General features: G+C 44.4%; 1 protein-coding gene across 1 annotated transcript in view; it reads left to right on the top strand.

Annotated features, from left to right (window-relative positions):
* The window catches only part of Tusp (WD40 superfamily protein Tusp), a 177216-nt gene that overhangs the window by 128196 nt on the left and 30643 nt on the right, over nt 1-18377 (top strand). The window contains exon 2 of the mRNA XM_075894476.1: nt 13525-13818. Coding sequence (XP_075750591.1) covers nt 13525-13818 — 294 coding nt within the window. The remainder of the gene's footprint in view (nt 1-13524; nt 13819-18377) is intronic.

Genomic DNA, 18377 nt, shown 5'->3' with positions numbered 1-18377 from the left:
ACGCTAAAAAAAAGAAGAAAAAAATCCCCAACTCTTCGCAGCATTCTTTAATGCTTATAGGGCTGGTTGACCGTTTTTTTTTTAATTCACGCACTCAGGGCCATGATGTACCATTTTTTGCAGCTGTATCGTGTTTGATCAGAGTTTGTAATCTCAGAAATAACGGCTGGTCACACAAGGACGTACAATCTATCTTGCATAACAACTCGTGCAGCGCATAAGTAGCCTCCTAATGGCTGAGCCATGGCTCTCCATATGATCGAGAGATGTCATAGAAAAAAAAAAGCTTCGAAAGTATGTACACACTCACAAGCTAGCGCGTATTGAATTGACAGAGTGGGTAGCTATGACACTCAATATAGAGTTGGGACATTGAGTAGACGCGTGTTTTAAGCTCACATGTGCTGACGCCAATCTATCGCACTGCGCAGCTAGGTTTCACAGCTCCACTGTCTTCTTGTTTTTCATGCGTGAACTGCAGATGCGACCGCATGCTTGCGAAACAATGTCGGTGCCAACGCGCAAAAAATATACATAAGACCGAACGTTTGCTCTTTTTCTAAGTTTTTAAAATGTTAGGCTTTTTTATGCCCACTTTTAAACTAGTTTTGAAGCTTTATGCCTGGAACGAGACTTGAAAAGCCCTCGCAAATTCGCTTCCACTATTTAGGGGTGAAGCTCCTTATAGCGGCACCCGTTTGTCCTAAAGCCCCTATATATAGGGGCTTTAGTTTGTCCCTCGTAGTCGTAGTCGTAGTGTGTAACCAGTGTTACATTTTGATCTCCAAGATGGTGCCATTGGGAGACTTCTCCTGTGCGTTGTTGAGCAATAAAAAAAATAGTAGCGTGCGCCTTAACTAAAAGCCGAATGCTCCTGTCTCTCATTCCCCATTAGCAGCCATTAGCATGTACATTGAGCACTATCTGACATGAAAGGGTTGCTACGTTATACTCGCTGGGTGTAACCTGCTTAGTTTTAGAAAGGTTTAGCGAGCGTTTAGCCGCAGTGCCATGAATACAATGAACTAGTATATACCATGATCTCGAGGTGGTTAAAGATGGGAAGTATATACGAAGCGCAAGCCGTAAGGAAGTAAAAGCCGAATTCTCCTGTCTCTCATTTCCCATTAGCAGCCATTGGCATTTACATTGAGCACTATCTGACAGGAAAAGGTTGCTACGTTATACTCGCTGGGCGTAACCTCCTTGGGTTTAGAAAGGTTTAGCGAGCGTTGAGCCGCAGTGCCATGAATACAGTGAACTAGTATATACCATGAACTCGAGGTGGTTAAAGGTGGGAAGTAGACCCGAAGCGCAAGCCGTAAGAAAGTGTGCGTGTACCACCTCTCGTTTAGTCCTTGGAATGTCCGCTGGATGGCACTGCTTGTATATGGGGAATATATGATGAAAAGATGCGAGATGGTGGTACTTGGAGTGTTGAATAGATGGACGAACGAACACACAGACAGATGCATGGATGGACGCATGAACGGACGCAGGGGCGGATGCACGGACGAACGCAGGGACGGACGCACGAACAGACGCACTGCATGGACAGGCCGATGGATGCACGGACGGTCACACAGACGGACGCACGGACGGACGGAAGCAAGAACGAATGGACGGATGAATGCTTCGCCCCACTCTCCATCATTCGCTCCATGGATATGCTGCCATTTTTCGCGTTTCTGTCCCGCAGAATTTTTTCAGCGTTGAAGCGCGCTCAAGTGGACCGTAAAGCCTGCTATAGTGCCCGTGCGTCGAGGCTGTCTTTCAACGTCGTGCACAAGCGAGAGGGGTTAGTTCGGTTCATCGGTTTGTTCCCGCCGTCTCTATTTCATTGCGACGCCGATACGAGACTACGTAGCTTTTGCGCGCATCACTACAATGTGCTTAGCCGGACCATCCTTACACGCCGCACTGTTTTATCTTGCATCGCTCTTATACGCTTGCGAGCCCCTTCTTGAAAGAACGTTGCCAAAGCTCAAGCGGCCGGAACTAAAGAAAACGAAAGGAGGTGCGTGCGCCGCGCTGTTAAACATTCTGTGCGAGCGAATTGAAGGAAAACCGAGAATATGTACTACGTTTTTTTTTTCTTTTTTACAATGTATGCAGAAAAACGAAGTGCGCGACAGTAGAGGGGCGTAATAACGCCACTCTAATTCTCTATTTTCCTTTCGAACAGCATATACAGGGTATTTCAGCTAAAAAGCACAAAGAATGAAAAATATTTAAATGAAAGCTACGCGTCCCCAATTGGCGTAGTATCGTTCTGAGCTTTGTAGGGCAGGTCAGAATTTTTTGTCTGGTAGACCAAGCGTGGCAAATAACAAAAATTACTATGTGAACTTTTCAAATAATAACTACAGAGAAAAAACGTTCAGTTTGTAACTTGTAGCGCTTAACCAGTGATAATGTAATTTCGAATCTGCGGTAGGATACCTGCTTTGATCAATTTTTTTTCAGCCTTTGTTGAAAGTGCGCGAAATTAAAAAAAAAATACCGCGTGATTGCCACCTAACGCGCAGAGTTTTTACTGTCTTCAAATGTATGTTCAAGGAACACGAAGGTCGCTTGAACAGGGTATGTATGACTACGATGGGGTTTAAACCATGGTAGGACGATGTCGACTAAAGAGAAAAAAAAAAGACTTCGATGAAAAAGTGGTCGCCGCGTGCGAATGTGATACGAGACTGCAAAATTTGAAAATTCAGCAAAATTTTTAAACTATGCACAGAAAACAGGACGCGAAGAGGCCGATAGATTACACTTCCTACTTCAACAGACTGATGTGCAATAATATAAAAAATACCTCGTACAATGGCAAACCCAGGCAACAAAACAGACAAGTTCGGTAGAACCGTACAGGCTTAACAAAGTAGCCGGCCATCCCTCCGCAGGGTAAATAAGTAAGAAGCATGGCCCACGAAACCTCGTTACCGGCTCCCTTTCAAAACCTATCATTTCGCAAAAGTGGCGTGACCCGATAGGAAACGCACGCGCGCAGGTGTGCTCCGCCCTTTGCGTCAGCCCACAGTGAATCGGGCGCATTCTATCCACTCGGTGCGATGGCAACCTTCATTGAAACATTCATGGAGCCGTTTAAACATGTAAAAGTTTAGGCGAGCAGCCGTGCCGATAAATTGCAATGGGATGGGACGACGTTGGGATGCCCGGTAACCTTTTTGCATGTATACGCTGTCTTCGAGGCAGCTGATACTCCTTTTTTTTTTGTCAAACATTACACGCAGTGTTTTTGTTTCAAGCACTCTTTATGGCACTTGTTACAGCAGCTGCCGGTCCTTGCGCAGTGAAATATTCTGCAAGATGACCTTTCTTCCCTGTTTACTTTTTTTTTTTGCCATTGCAGGTAAGCTCAGCAGAGACGCGAAAATGATAGGTGCATGCAGGTAACTTGATTACCAAGGTGCAATAACGCTCATAAATATGGTCATCACTCCACACAAAATGGTTTGTTTTACTTATGACACATTTTGTTTGCGCACTTTTCAAACATATTTTTTCTCCTGATAGCCTCAGGGCATTTATACTAAAGTTCATTTGTAAGCTTTAGAGCGCATACAAAATTTAACCCAACAGCTGCCATCAGTGACTTCGCGACGTGACGCTACAATGTTGTGCCGGTTGTGGGTCGGCGTATACCCTTTACCAACTCATCCAGATATCGCGTTGACATGGCTGACTCCCCGAACTGTGATAACTGCAGTTGCGCAGAAACTCTCGATCATGTCATGCGCTATTGTCCGGATTTTGAACAATATCGCTGGACTCTCCATTGTGCCCTAAGGAGACTGGATGGTGGTCCCGTTATTCGGGAGATCTTGTGTGCGTGGCCTTCAAGTACATCAGCCCAGAAATCCACACGAGCCCATCTACAATTCTTGAGGGCATCATTGCTGAGCGACTGCCTGTTAAACCCTTCACTCTGTGTGCGGTGTGTGTGTGGTGTGCAATGTCTATCTCTTCCTCTCTCTTTCTTTCTTTTACTCCCTTATTCCCCTCTCCCAACGTGTAGTTTAGCAAACTGGACTTAGTCTAGTTAACCTGCCTACATTTCCTATATTCCTTCTCTCTCTCTGTCTCTCTCTGTAGTCACAATCGCGATCACGGAGAAAATTATTTTATCGCGTACGGTCCAGCATTGACGCTTGCGGATGTATTTCAACGCGGGTACTGGGTGGCATTGACAGTTCGGGCTGTTCGCACCGAGTGCAGGCTTCGCCCAGGTGAATCCGCTGCAGAATGTTTTTTTTTTTCGCGGGACTCAGCTGCTGAATCGAAGGTTGTGAGTTCAATTCCGAACAAGGTGGCGCATATTGATGAAGGCAGGACGCTAAAAGCCTGCTCACGGTGCGATATTAGTGCGCGTTAAAGAGCACCAGCTGATCAAAACTTCTCGAGACCTCCAGTGCAGCATCTCTCGCATGCAGGGACGTTAAACGGCAGATATTAATGTTGTTTCTGTGTATGCAACCCATCGGCGGTCATTGCCTTTCCTTTCACCCTGTCAATACCGAATAGGTTCACAAGGATCTATACGTCTCTATTTTCTCTTGTTCCTCTATCCTGCGTTATCTGCTTTTATTGCGGATAACATAGCTCACAATGAGCAACCATCGGCAGCCGTTCACTTTCATTCGGTCAATACCGAATAGGCCCACGCAATATACAGCAGCTCCGAAGGTGCTTGGCAGAGCAGCATGCCGTTTGAAGCGTGAAGGAAAGACCATTCTCATCCGAGCGTCCTGTCCTGGCGGAGCGTCCAAATCCGCTAAGCGCGTCGGGATTACGAGAACCCGTGAAGCGGAGTGCCGAAAGCTCGGCTCCACTTGCGCAGCGGCAGTGTGTAATAGCGGCAACAGCAGCAAGCAGCAGGTCGTGCAAGCAAGGACCCGTTTCTCGGTGTATTACGTTATACATAGACCCAGAATCAAACGCAAAACGTGGCTTCGGTCTCGGTGCGCGTTCCTGTAGTTTCAGCGTCGAGATGGTCTAGGCTTAGCACTGACTGCGAAAGAAAGAGCTTAGTTCATGCTCGCGGCACCAAAACCAGAGAAAAAAAAAATCGGGGATGCTGTAAGCGGACGCGCAATCAAGTGCCGCGTTTGTTTATCTCGAGTTTTCTGTATTTTTACTTCCATCTCGGTCTTCGTCGTTCTTTTACTCTTGCAGTTTACGGTGTACCGAAGTGTGTCTCATCAAAACGCGCTATGAAGTAAACATTGCCAGTTCCCTGCGGCTACTGTCCCCTGTCGCAGCAAATCCGAAGTCCCCTTGAAGTCAGGGAAATCACTGCTGCAAACTCCATGCAATTTACTCAGCAGTGTGGTAGCCAATACTCATCGAGAATGAGAAGAGAATGTTAGCGGAGGTTTGAACGACCTGCTTCGTCTTCAGCGGTGAAGCAAGTATACAATAATTCCACTGACTGTGAAATGGGGAGGACATGAAGCTCGAGATTTCGATGAACATATATGTGGAAACATTTGATAATCAGTGTCTGACTCCACCGAAACTCAATGCAGCATGATATTGTTTATAACTAGGTCCATATATTGTAATGGTGTTTCGATCGGCGGCTCGATGACTTCCAGGCTATATTTAATCTTTTCAGCCTTCTCGTATTTTTCAGCTGATCAAGGTTTATTTTTAGTAAAACATAAAATATACAGTATAGCCCTAACACCCCACCAGTTTTAAAAAGAATCTGGCATTAAAAATAACTCTTGCTTATTGCTAAAGCCTAATACATCTCTACATATCCTCTAATAGATTTCTTTTTTTTTATTTTTTGTAGAAGTGTCTCATAATAAGGAAACAAAATAACGATCAGATACAACACTTTTACGAAGCAGGCCGGTTTTAACGGGTCAGTGGGCCATCTCCACGCTCTGTAGGTGAACTCTACGTGACAAGCGCCGACGTGAAATACAGCGCCGCGACATACGCGAGAGAAGTGCGCAACAAATCGAAAGAGCGCAGCTCTAGTTGCGAGTCTGTAGCTGATAGTACCGGTGCTGTCATCTACCTCCTGCAAATGGCTCAACTGAACGTGACTTTTCACCGACGTATCGAAAGCGATGGCGGTCGGGCAAGCAAGTCGGCTAAAAACGAGAGAGGAACACTGCGCGCGCCAATTGCCTTTCGCTATTACGTCACTCTGGCGTAGAGAAAAAAGATGGGCACGGCTTCTGTCACAGCTGCATGTCGCACGTGAAGATAAAAGTCGTTACGCTTGTTGACAAAGGACTGTTTTCTATTTATTAAATGCATAAAAGGAGAGGTTGGTGCCAATGCATGGCACCGGCTACTCATTTTTGTTGTTCTTATAGTCGTCGCCGTAATACAGAAAAGAAACACAAGCCGTACAACTCCTTCTACATCATATTAGTTAAAAAGATACAAAAGGATTCACTTAGTCTCCCCTGTTCAATACAACAAAGTGTCCACCCAACTCGAAAAGATTTACGAAACGCAGATTTTCCCGCAAATGAAACGTGCACGTGTAACATCAAAGTTCGCTAAGGAGATGTCATACGACGGCAGGCATGCGAGATGTGGACACGGGGACAGAAAACACACGCACATTCGTCGTTAAGCATGTGGTATAGTGAAGAGGGGCATACAGGGGGGGAGCGTGTTCCGAGCTGGTGAGGCTCCTAGACTCGTCGCTGTCGTCGGCGACGCCCTGATCACGGAGACCCCTTCTTTACTTCGCCTTCAAATATTCACGACATTTCCCACCAGGCTTCGGGATCCCCCTGCTGAGACCCGGTCGGTCCTCGTTTCGAACGTTGTCCTCGCTTTCATCCCGCGAGTGCTCGTTTCTTGCCCCGCCGCTCATTTTTATTTAAATTTTTTCCCCAACATTTAGCGCGCTACGGCCGCTTCCTTCTATCGCGCGCATTTCGCCACTTTTATTTTAAAAAGCTTCAGCCGCGGTTAAATGAGCTCATAAAGCGGGCCAGCTTGAAAAAAATTGAGCCGGCGCTTTATGGAGGTTCCACTGGCGGCGAATGGGAAGATGGCGAAGCCTGTTGATAAATCCATACGAGAAAAACAAAGCAAAAAGTTTGTCTTGTTTTTTTTTCTCTCTCTCTCTCTTTTGTTTCGGTTGAGTAGGAAGAAAACGTGAGGATGAAAATACTTGGCCCGTTTAAGCCCTTGAGCTTTCCGCCTACGTAGTCTCCACTGCACCGGTATTAATTTAATTCATTAGTGCTAAGTTTAGCGCTTTCCGTCTGAATTTCCCAATTATGCCACTCTCTTAGGGGGGGGGGGGATCTTAAGGGTTTGGCGCCGTTAAGGGGAGAGTGTCCCCACAGTATTACGCAGGGAGCTATCAAAAAAAGGGGGGGGGGGGACGGAGAAAGCCTGACTGTAAGAATTCACCCATATATTATACTAATACAGGAATAAAGGTGGTTGTTTTCAACTGAATGATTTGAACGAGGACCAGAGATAGAGAATGCAGTAAAGGCAGGGACCCCAAATAGGCTTTCTTTAGTTTGAACTTTGAACTTTATTATTAATAAACAAAATACAGTAAAAACATGTTAGCAACGTCAGGATTCTTAGCAGAATGCTAGTGTCAATCCATGCAATTATAATATACATAAATTACAGGCAGGAGATAGCGTTATACAATGAACGGCATTTCATCTTGAGATTCAGATCGTTTCGAATAGCATATTACTTGTACACAGATACAAAACACATTCAAGAAGAGAAATCCAACTTATGAACTACAGTTCGAACAGGTTTTTTGTTTGCATACTGAACATAACAATACATCTAAGATTTCAGTGCATCTGTTAACAGCATTCCTGGTCAGCGTGTAAAACATCAGTTCACAACCATGCACACTTGAAAAAAACATAAGGATGCATAACAATCATCAGAGGTGACAGCCATTAGTGCACGCAGTTTCCAACACGAAGAATTGCTTTCATGAAGAAGAACTCTTCATAAATATTTCTTACCTTTTTAATCAAAATAGCGCATATTTGTTTTGATTACTCTCCCAAGTCTTTCCTTCTTCCATCTTTTTTTTTTCTTTCACCTCTTGTCTACTGTCTAACAGGCCAAGTTCAGTCGCTTCAGCACTACAAGACGGCAAGCGTTGTCTACAAACGAAAAAAAAAAGTGGTACAACCAATGACGCGTGCAAAGTGACTCAGATGCAGAAGCCAGGGGCGAGCCAGCGGTAAAATGGTCTTTCCGGAAACGAACCAGGTCACTAACGGTTGCGCGTCACGCTCTGTACGTAGTTAGCGGAAAAGGCGTTTCTTCTTCGGTGGCTGAAATTATACACAGGGGCACATGGTGTACCGAGCTAATTAGGGCGATCGAGCGAAAAGAACTTCAACGAATGAAGCGTATAAATGAGAAAACTAGATAGTGAACCGTTGTGGAGTCGGGCGATGAGAAATGTATGCAGACCGCGAATACCCCACTGAACTTATCTCGTTTTCAGTGACTCTCTAACACCAAAACACGCCCTGAAAAGGGTGAGGTCGAGCGGGTAGGGTACGTCCCACTCACCAGCCGTAACAATTGATGTTGAGGAAAAAAAATTGTCATACGTTCCGAAAGACAGAAAGACAAAAAGAGGGGGACATGCAGGGATGTCAACTAAAATGATATTATCCGGTTTTCTACCTTACAATAAGGGGAGGGAGCAAGGCGACAGAAATGTTGAAAGAATAGCGGTAGGAAGAGAAGATGCACAAAAACAACGACAGAAACAAACGAAAAGAAAAGGAAAGTAATGTGGTCCGAGTAATGTAGTCTAACCGACAAGCTACTGCCACGCAACAACCTTAATAACGCTTAACAGACATCTGGAGCGGCGGCACTCAAAAGCGATCAAAAGGAGTCACGGCGTACTGCAAGCATAATTATTTGAACATCGTGTTCCAAACAACGTACTCTGTACGCATGTGTAATCGAGTTCGGGAAACCCACTTCGTCGACAAGCTTCTTGGATATCACAGTTTGCTTGTTCCTGTTTTGTAACTTCGGGTAGCATCACGAACCAGTACAAGCCGTAACGTCCCTTAAAGAAAAGGGCACAAGCACGCGTTTAACACATCTGTTAACAAAGCGGCTTACCGGCTCTTAATTACAGTGATTAAAATGGTAGAGAAGGAAATGTAGGGAAGTCAACCAGTCCAAGGTAACCGGATTGCTACCCTACACGTGGGAAAGAGATGGGGGAGATTGAAGGAAGGATAGAAAAGAGGAAAGCGATGGAAAGAAAAGTTAGTGCCCAAGTATGCAGCTTAGTCGGTTAGTGCTTTAGTGCCTCACACTGCGGCGATTACCATAAGGGAAGGGCGTGCCTGCGTCAGCTATACTTGCATCATTCCGCCAGCCTAACTTTCTGTGGTATTTATTTGCTCGTATTTTTTTTTCATTGAATGACCTCGTGACTTGATGATGTTGACCTTTTTGACGGTACTCTTAGGCGCGAGATCAGAGACTTTATACATGATTACGTTTGTGTGTTTCAGGAACTACTGAGTGCTCGTCAATGCGATGTGGGGATTCAATGTGTAACTTTGAATATCTCTCAAAACGTTCTATGTTCCTAGTCTTCATAATGATTTAACTATTCGGCGATGTTCTGGCTGAGATGTAATTATTATTATTATTATTATTATTATTATTATTATTATTATTATTATTATTATTATTATTATTATTATTATTATTATTATTATTATTATTATTATTATTATTATTATTATTATTATTATTATTATGAATGCACAAAATGTCCAAGTGCTCAGAAGAAATGACAAGGAAGTACGCTGATAGCCGCACACCTTGTTTGAGACAGCATATAGTACACTAAAATGCAGGGTAGTTACCCAGCCGTCAAATATACGCTGAACGTGAAAATATCTTGTTTCGCGACTGTATAGAAACTGTACGTAATTTAATTATTTGCTATTAGACGTGTTGTTGTGAACACGCCGGCGAAAATTAAAAAAAGAAAAACGCTTAGGCTATTTTTCTTTATTTCTCTCTTTCTTCCTTACTTACTTTCTTTCTTTCTTTCTTTGCCTGTGCAGTTTTTTAACACCTGTGCCTTAGACTCATTGATAAGTGACGTCACATAATGGTTCTAGAAGATCTACGGATATAAGCGTACGATGTCCCCGTTATAGACATGGTGCTACACATGTCCATATTACTGTCCACTAACACAACTGCAGGTAAACCAAATTTACTGGTGTGTCGACATCGAGCTAATTTCCAAAGTTCCCGCAGCTTTCTACTTGTCGTTTTGTTACTCACGTCACGCAGTAGTCAGCGAAAGATAATTAGGACTCCACATCCACTGTATCGACGACATGCGTTGACCATCACTATCGTTAGGGTGGCGCCGGTTGCAGCGCGGAAAACTTTCGCGGGCGGAAGTGGAAAACGCTTAGTGGTGACCGTCGCATGTACGAACAGACCCCGGAGACAGCGTTGTTAACGCGAGGCTATTTTAGCCCGCAAGCGCAATTAGGCGTCATCAGCGTTGGTCGCAAATTATCGACTGTCACAGTGGCCGAGTTTTTTTTTTTTTTTCGCAGTTCCGTGGTGACGTCCGGGAAAGAAGGGGAAGCAGGGGGCGTGTTCTTCTTGGACGACCAAAAAAGCAGGCGGTGTTTAGGGTGCATACCATTCAATGTCAAGCATTCACGCTCTATTATTCTTTTGTCACGTTATAAAACTGCTCGTTACCTGCGACTTTATGTGAGCGAGGGATGTTCTGTCAATACTGCAGCGTTTCGTTCATTGCGCGGTCTTTACTCCTGTTTATGTAACTTTTATTCCGGTGCAGTATGTCTATCGGCTGGTTCGCAGCTTGAGTGTTTTAACAATCAACTGAACAGCTGAGCAGGCTCCGTGAACATCGTCTGTTTGGCATCATTGTCTTGATGAGAGAGCATAATGCGAGTAATTGTTCCATCGACCGCAGTTGACGGCTTAAAAGGGTTAAGTAATTATATTACGTGTATGTGGACCACATGCATTCGCCTTCCCGGCTGTTTGTTGCCAAAGCTCTGTTTTCTACTTCGCGCGTTCCCTGATGTGGCTGTCACAATGCGTCAGCGAATCAATAACGCATCCCTTCATTTTGGTAGTGGGTTTTGGGAGAGGTGAGTTATTGGGGCCCCTCTTACGTAATGAGAACAGCAGCAAATAATGTGTGTCTGCCATGCTACGGAACTTTGCAGACAAGTGCTAAAGTCTGCAAAGTTCCGTACCATTTTTGTTTTTGTTTTGAGAAGAGCATAACTACGCGGGCTAGCTAAACGCCTAAATGAATTGTATTGGCAAATACATTCGTATGGCTTGTTTTCATCATACATATAGGCAACACAGTGGCATAGTGCGTGGAAGTGTGTTTATCTAGGCATAAAAAACAAAATTGTGGTGATATGAACTATTTGGTGTTGTTTCATCAAAGCCGCAGTAAAGTGCGGTAAATCAAACAAGCTTTCACATGTCTCTACAGCTTAGCTGAAACTGGCTCATGCACCTTAAAAAGCAGCACTTTTATCAAAATATACCCGAGATACATGTCTTTGAAACCTTACTCAGGCTTTGACGTAACGTTATGATAATCAGGGTACTGCTTTAGCAAGTATTTTAGCAGTTTGGTCAACAAGCCCCACAAACAAACACCTTCATAAAGGAAAAGGCGACAATGAGTTCAAGAGGACGGGACAGAGGGAACACACACAGGCGCTAATATTGAACAATCGCTTGTGTGTGTTCTCCCTGTACCGTCCTCGTGAATTCAGTGGCGCGCTTACCTTTACGAACGTGCCACACCAACAAGGCTAACAAGCCACCCTTGCAAACAACACGTTAAGAAACTAGTACGTATAACTAACAATGCACTCTGCTGTAGTTAATGACTGCCGAATGATTGATGGTTCCTCTAGCCAACGACGGGAAGAGCGCAGGCTTAAGCCTATGCTCTGACAAAAATCTGATTAAATTATTTTGATGTTGTCAGTCAGTCACAATGTCCCCCTCCTAAACTTTAAAACGTCATCATGACGCAATGAACTTGGGCGACTTCGACGTTCATGATGGCTTGCCTAATGTATTACGTTATCAATACGTTATAGCTTTTGGTGATTGTTATTGTTATGATGACATAATTGATGTCATGTGACATTGAGGCCATATAATTTTTCGGACAGTGAAATAAATATTCATTTTCTTAGACGCCATGTGACTTTCATTGACCATCATTATAACTTTTTCTTTTTTACCATTCGTGTTTACGCTAACTTCACCAGAATTTTGTGCTGATGAAACGCATGTTCTTCGCTCATCCTACACACTTTAATGGACAAGCATTGCTGGCCCTACTACCCATAGTAATCGACGGAGGCGACAATGCTGTAGGCCCGTGTGCTCAGGTTTGAGTGCCCGTTAAAAAAACCCAAGGTGGTCCGAATTTCTGGAGCCCTCCACTACGACGTCTTTCGTAATCATATGGTGGTTTTAGGACATTCAGTCCTGCATATCAATCAATCAATAATAAACATAGTAAGATAGCTGAATGGGCTAGTTGGTTCTTAGTACAGATTAAAACAGCGCGCAAAAATGCGGTGACTGAAAGAGTACACACTCGGGCAACTTCAATCAAGAATCGACTCACTCGGACCCTGATTCAGATGGGGCCATGAATGTGAATCTGATTCAGTCCTGGTGAATAGCATATTGTGAGTTCGAGTGATTTCGGTTGAGAAAAAGGTTGGTGAGCTTGAGTCCAGGTGAGCCCTAAACGCATAACATATTTCTTGACAGAGTGTTAGTAAGCTCTAATAAAGACACACTGGAGAAAGGCTGACTTCCGACTGCTCTTTTTAATGTGAAAGTTATACTAGCCTAGTCAAGCGACTTTTGCTTTTGTGTACCAGGGCGTCGCCTTAAAGCGAAGAAAGGACACTCCGTGACGACCCGCGCGAAACATAGTTGCGTTGCGGTTGTGCACGAGCCTACAAGAAACGCGTTCGTCGGCCCGCTTGTCAACCTCTACGAACGCCATTATTCAGCTTCCGATGAGAAAACGCAAGGAGCGCGCGTATCTACTAGCAGGTAGAGAGCCTTCACGTGCGCGCGTCTCCGCGCGCACGTGGAGGCTTCCTTCTAGCAGAGGAGCACGCGAGGGTCTGTTGTTGGTTTAGGGGCCTGGCGCTTCTCGCGTGGTCTGCAACGGCAGCCTCGAAAACTGGCTAATCGACTGCAGTCAGTGCGCGCAGTGCGGAACGTTCGACTAGCCATATCGTTCGGTTGGCAAACTGTACTTCGACGTGGAAGGTAAACAAGCATAAACAAGCAAACAAGCCTTCGCCTGCTCAACCAGGCTTAGACAAACTAAGCCGCAACGATCCTTTTTCGTTCTGTTTATTAGTTGCCTAATTAACAGGTTCACTGAGTCGAAACAACATTGGTCACCAAGTTCGCTTTTGTTTTTCCCAGGTGACTCTGGTCAAGTGGAATGAGCCGTACCAGAAGCTTGCGTCGTGCGACAGCAGCGGCGTGATCTTCGTGTGGATCAAGTACGAAGGTCGCTGGTCCATCGAGCTCATCAACGACCGCAACACCCAGGTGACCGACTTCGCCTGGAGCCACGACGGCCGCATGGCGCTCATCTGCTACCGCGACGGGTTCGTGCTCGTCGGCTCGGTGGCCGGACAGCGCTACTGGTCGTCCACGCTGCACCTGGACCGTGCGGCCGTGCTCTGCGGCATCTGGACGCCCGACGACCACCAGGCACGTGACCTTTCTATTACGTGGACTTTTCGACCCCCCTTCTCTTGAAAGTTATAGCATACGTAAGATTCATTCGTTTTGCAAACGCAATGTTGTCAAAAGTATTCCACGTACACGCATGAAAGACATGTGAGTGAATTAATTAATAATGAAATAATGAAATAATGAATTGGACCGAATATTTCAAAGAAGAAGACGGCTGGGCCGCTTTTTGGCAATAGGTGAGGAAGGGTTTGTTGGGTGTACAGCGTAAGCATATTAAACTAGCATCAGTTCGTGTGAATCTCTCTTCAGTAGTGGTTCCATAGAGTCGCTATTGCCCGAGTTGGTTGACCTCTTCTAGACCACTCGAAACAGGCCACCTGTACCAGCACATGTCGCAAGTGCTTTTTGTGCTTCATAATTACCTTGTAGCTCAACGCCTAAGCTTCTTTTGTCGTCGCGTGGCGGGTATTGGATGTGCGCTCGTCCTCGCGAGAAAGCGAACCCAAATGAGGTAGTATGAATCTGTTCTGCATAATTTTTGATAATGTGGGCATCCGAGGAGAAGTGTTTAAAAGAACCACAACCTTGCCAGGCTATGTTATAAGCTTTGTTTACGTGCCCCACCTAACTCGATCCTTATTTTAACTCGGAGAATGCATCAGAGCTGGACTGACAGGCCTGATGACATGACTCTGCTACATTATGTGCATAATGAGCTCGATAAGCATCTGGACGTGTTTCATGTCACCACAGGGGCACATATTGAACATTCGTAGGTGGTGTATAAACTTAGCATATTTTCGGATCATTCATGTGTGTACGTGTAATACTTTTGTAAATGTGGTCTATTTAAAACGAGTGAACCATTTAGACTTGCCCTGCATTGAAATACATTCAATGCCTGCGTTTATATTACAACAAGTTTCAATCCAAGATATTGTGTCCTACAGACCTGACAAGGTGGTCTGCCATGGTACAGACCTGCTATGGTATTCCGTGGTCTAGCGGTATTTCCGGAGCCCTCCACTACGGCTTATAGTTCGTAATAATATGGTGGCTTCGAAATGCAAGACAACCAATTAATATACGTTGTACATTGCATTTATATAAAATCAGGGAACTACCTTTGCAACACGGCTTGAGCTTGGTGCTGCAGTACCTTCTCGTCCGGTGACAAGGCAGCGTGTAGGAATACACAATATGAACGCGCTGTTGGCGTTTTTGAAAACTGCACACCTGAATGAAGCTTTAAGAATAACTCTTTCGTGTACGAATGGAGAGAATTTAAGCGTATAGTTTCACTGACACATCCTTAATTAAAAAACAATAAACAATGAAACCAAGGAAGGTACAGGAGAGCCTTAACAGTACTGTTTCCAAGTGCATTAGAGTAATTATGACACAGATGCGAAGAAATGAAAGCACACGAAAAAGGCAACTCGCCGCCGGCAGAAAACGAATGCTTTCAACAATTCAGCTCCTGTGGCGGCCATCCCTCTGTTCACTCAGTCGGCTATTCATGTGCATGCAGCCCCACCGCGGTGGTCTAGTGGCTAAGGTACTCGGCTGCTGACCCGCAGGTCGCGGGATCAAATCCCGGCTGCGGCGGCGGCATTTCCAATGGAGGCGGAAATGTTGTAGGCCCGTGTGCTCAGATTTGGGTGCACGTTAAAGAACTTCATGTGGTTGAAATATCCGGAGCCCTCCACTACGGCATCTCTCTTAACCATACGGTGGTCTTGGGACGTTAAACCCCACATATCAATCAATTCATGTGCATGCAAATTCGTGGGTGTTAGTTAGCACCGCTCGTAGCCATGACAGTGAATGTGGAGCGTTCTTTCCTTTTATCTGATGACTTCGCCAAGCACGCGTTCTATGAATGAGGTTCACATAATGTACGCAATAATACGTACAGCTGACCGCTGTAGGCGCGTGCGTGGCTGGCTGTATGTATTATTCGTGCGTACATGTGATCACTGTATATACCGTAGTCGACACTCACCACATTAGTGCTGCAAGACGGGCGATCGACTAGGTTAGGATCTTCAGGATGACGGGTGAAAAATTTCATCTGTTTATGTGTAGTTTCAACAGAGTAGCACATGACCTAGAGGAGCACCTAAAGAGAAACCAGCGCTCTGACAATCTCACACAGTCTTCTCCACTGTCTGCTGTCGTGCTGTTAAAGGAATAATAAAATGAAAAAATCTGTCGATTTAGATGCGGAAACTGTTCTTTGAAAGGTCAGTTGTAGTTAACTTCAACATTATGGTTTTATAAATGAAAAAAAAAAGGTGTGTTATGAGGAAGAGCGTGCGAGAGGACTTGGGGATCGAGAAGCACCGTCCACCACTTACGAGGAAGAGCTTTATTCGAGACGAGCTCGAGCTGGCACACACTGATGATGGTAGCTACAGATGAAGAAATTATACAAATTATGATGACACGTCCAATTGATAAAGGAGAGTCGGTGACTGCGCTCTAGGTATCTCAAAGAATTATTTCTGAGCTTTGCGTTGAAATTAGTGCGAGTGAATGTGAGCTCGACATCACAAATTAACATGTGTTTTGTTTTTTGGTATTTGGGGCAGATTGGCTCAACAAAATTTTGTGAAACTTGGTTCTTTACGTCTGAAATTTGCGACATTTTCTGAAAATATTAAACATACTACGTAGAGTACACAACGTACCTTAGCTAATTTTAACGATTGAAGACTACTCATGTTTTAGTTGAGATCATCAAAAACCTATGACATCACGACAAATCACCATAGGAACTTCAAGCTGGCATGAACACCGGCACTTTCTTTTTTGAGCTTTTTCTTGTTTACGACGTATCGTCTCGCGCCGAGAGTAGTAGTGCTTTTGGCATTTTAAGGAATAATTGTACTAATACCAATGAAATAACTTGTTTTTATGCGGCACCAATTTTAATGGTTAGCGGATAAGTTCACAAAGTTTTTATTTCATAAGTGGTTCTTACTACTAATTGGCAAGCAACTTCGCTAATCAGAAGTCCGGCCCATGACTATTCAACATTGTTTCACATGAACAAATTTATCGTGCGATTTCTGGGCTACTGGGTCTGAGCCCTTATTCGCGAAAAACAAGCTACCCGCTTTATTAAAATCTTAATTCAGAGCACGTCTTACTGGTCGCATAAGAGCATTCCGTCTTCATTTAAAGGTTCTTCAATTCAACAGAAACGAAGATTAAACGTTTTCCTTGGAAAGTTTCAGTGGGGATGTTTAAGTCTGATTTCTAAGGCTAGTTCAGGTTAATCTTGTAATTAAGTTTGTACAACCTTAATGGCACTGCCACAGAGCTCCGCGAAGCAACCAGCCGAACATTTCTTCATTTTAAGCAGTGCCTAAACTAACACTTTAAAATAGCATGAACATTTTTCACCAAGTTTGATTGTTGCAATTACCACTGAGTTTTTTTTTAATTTGGGATAATTCAGTAGGACAGAGGACAGCCTTAGTTCAGAAGGTAAGAAGGAAAATTGGTAAAATGAGAGCTTCGATTTGCCATGGTTATCAAAGAAATAAGCAGCCTTTCTTATAATTTTGAACGATATACGAAGGTGCATGCATGGCCGAGTACATTCAGTGATAACGAAAGCGCGCTTTTTATATCACTAGCGCACCACTTAATTGCTCTACTATTTTTAAAGCAGGGGCACAATTTGCTTTCGAAAAAAAAAGTTCAAAGAGAGTGCTTTGGATTGCTTTGCCGTTATTAGTCGTCCGTCCCAATCTATAACAACATAATTAAGTTTTAAATCTCTTGCAATCATCTACGCTCCGTTTGTCTGCCTGCGCATGTGTGCTTCAATTTTAATTAAGTACATGCTCTTTGGCAATAGTGTAAGCATCCTACGCTTTCATATATCTAGCAGTGCCAGCTTTTCCATTACCACGAGCACATTCGTAGAATCTTCGTTGTTCTCGTTCATCCAATGAGAAATGCTTTTGAAGCAAGGTTACCCGCTAATAAACCACCTACTGTCTGTTTCCAGTACCTTTGAAGCTGGTGGCCTGGCTGCTTACAATCCGAAAGATTGTGAAAAGTATTGCTTCTCTTCAGCAGTTTTGTCTCGCATGAACCGGCGCCATTGCAAAACGTTACCATTCGAAATGTTAACGTGATTCGTCTTGTGGTCTCAGGGCGTTGGGGTTCACATACTTCATACAACAGCATCATCACACTACAACAGCAGGAAAGTAATGCTACAAAATTGTAAATAGGTTAGTCGTTGGATTGTGACTGAATGACGTCGACATTGTTGCTTTTGCAAAGGCGTGCAGTTAATGTTAGCTGACGGCAGCTAACATTATACCCAACAATAGACAACACTGTAGCTAGCGTAAGCGGCCCCGCCGCGGTGGTCTGTAGTGGCTAACGTACTCGGCTGCTGACTCGCAAGTCGTGGGTTGGAATCCCGGCTGCAGTGGCTGCATTTCCGATGGAGGCGGAAATGTTGTAGGCCCGTGTGCTCAGATTTGGGTGCACGTTAAAGAATCCCAGGTAGTCGAAATTTCCGGAGCCTTCCACTACGGCGTCTCTCA

Source organism: Rhipicephalus microplus, chromosome 5 (genome assembly GCF_043290135.1).
Source record: "Rhipicephalus microplus isolate Deutch F79 chromosome 5, USDA_Rmic, whole genome shotgun sequence".
NCBI lineage: Eukaryota > Metazoa > Arthropoda > Arachnida > Ixodida > Ixodidae > Rhipicephalus > Rhipicephalus microplus.
The sequence above is the reverse complement of the archived record's forward strand: the minus strand, read 5'-3'. Positions and strand labels throughout refer to the sequence as shown.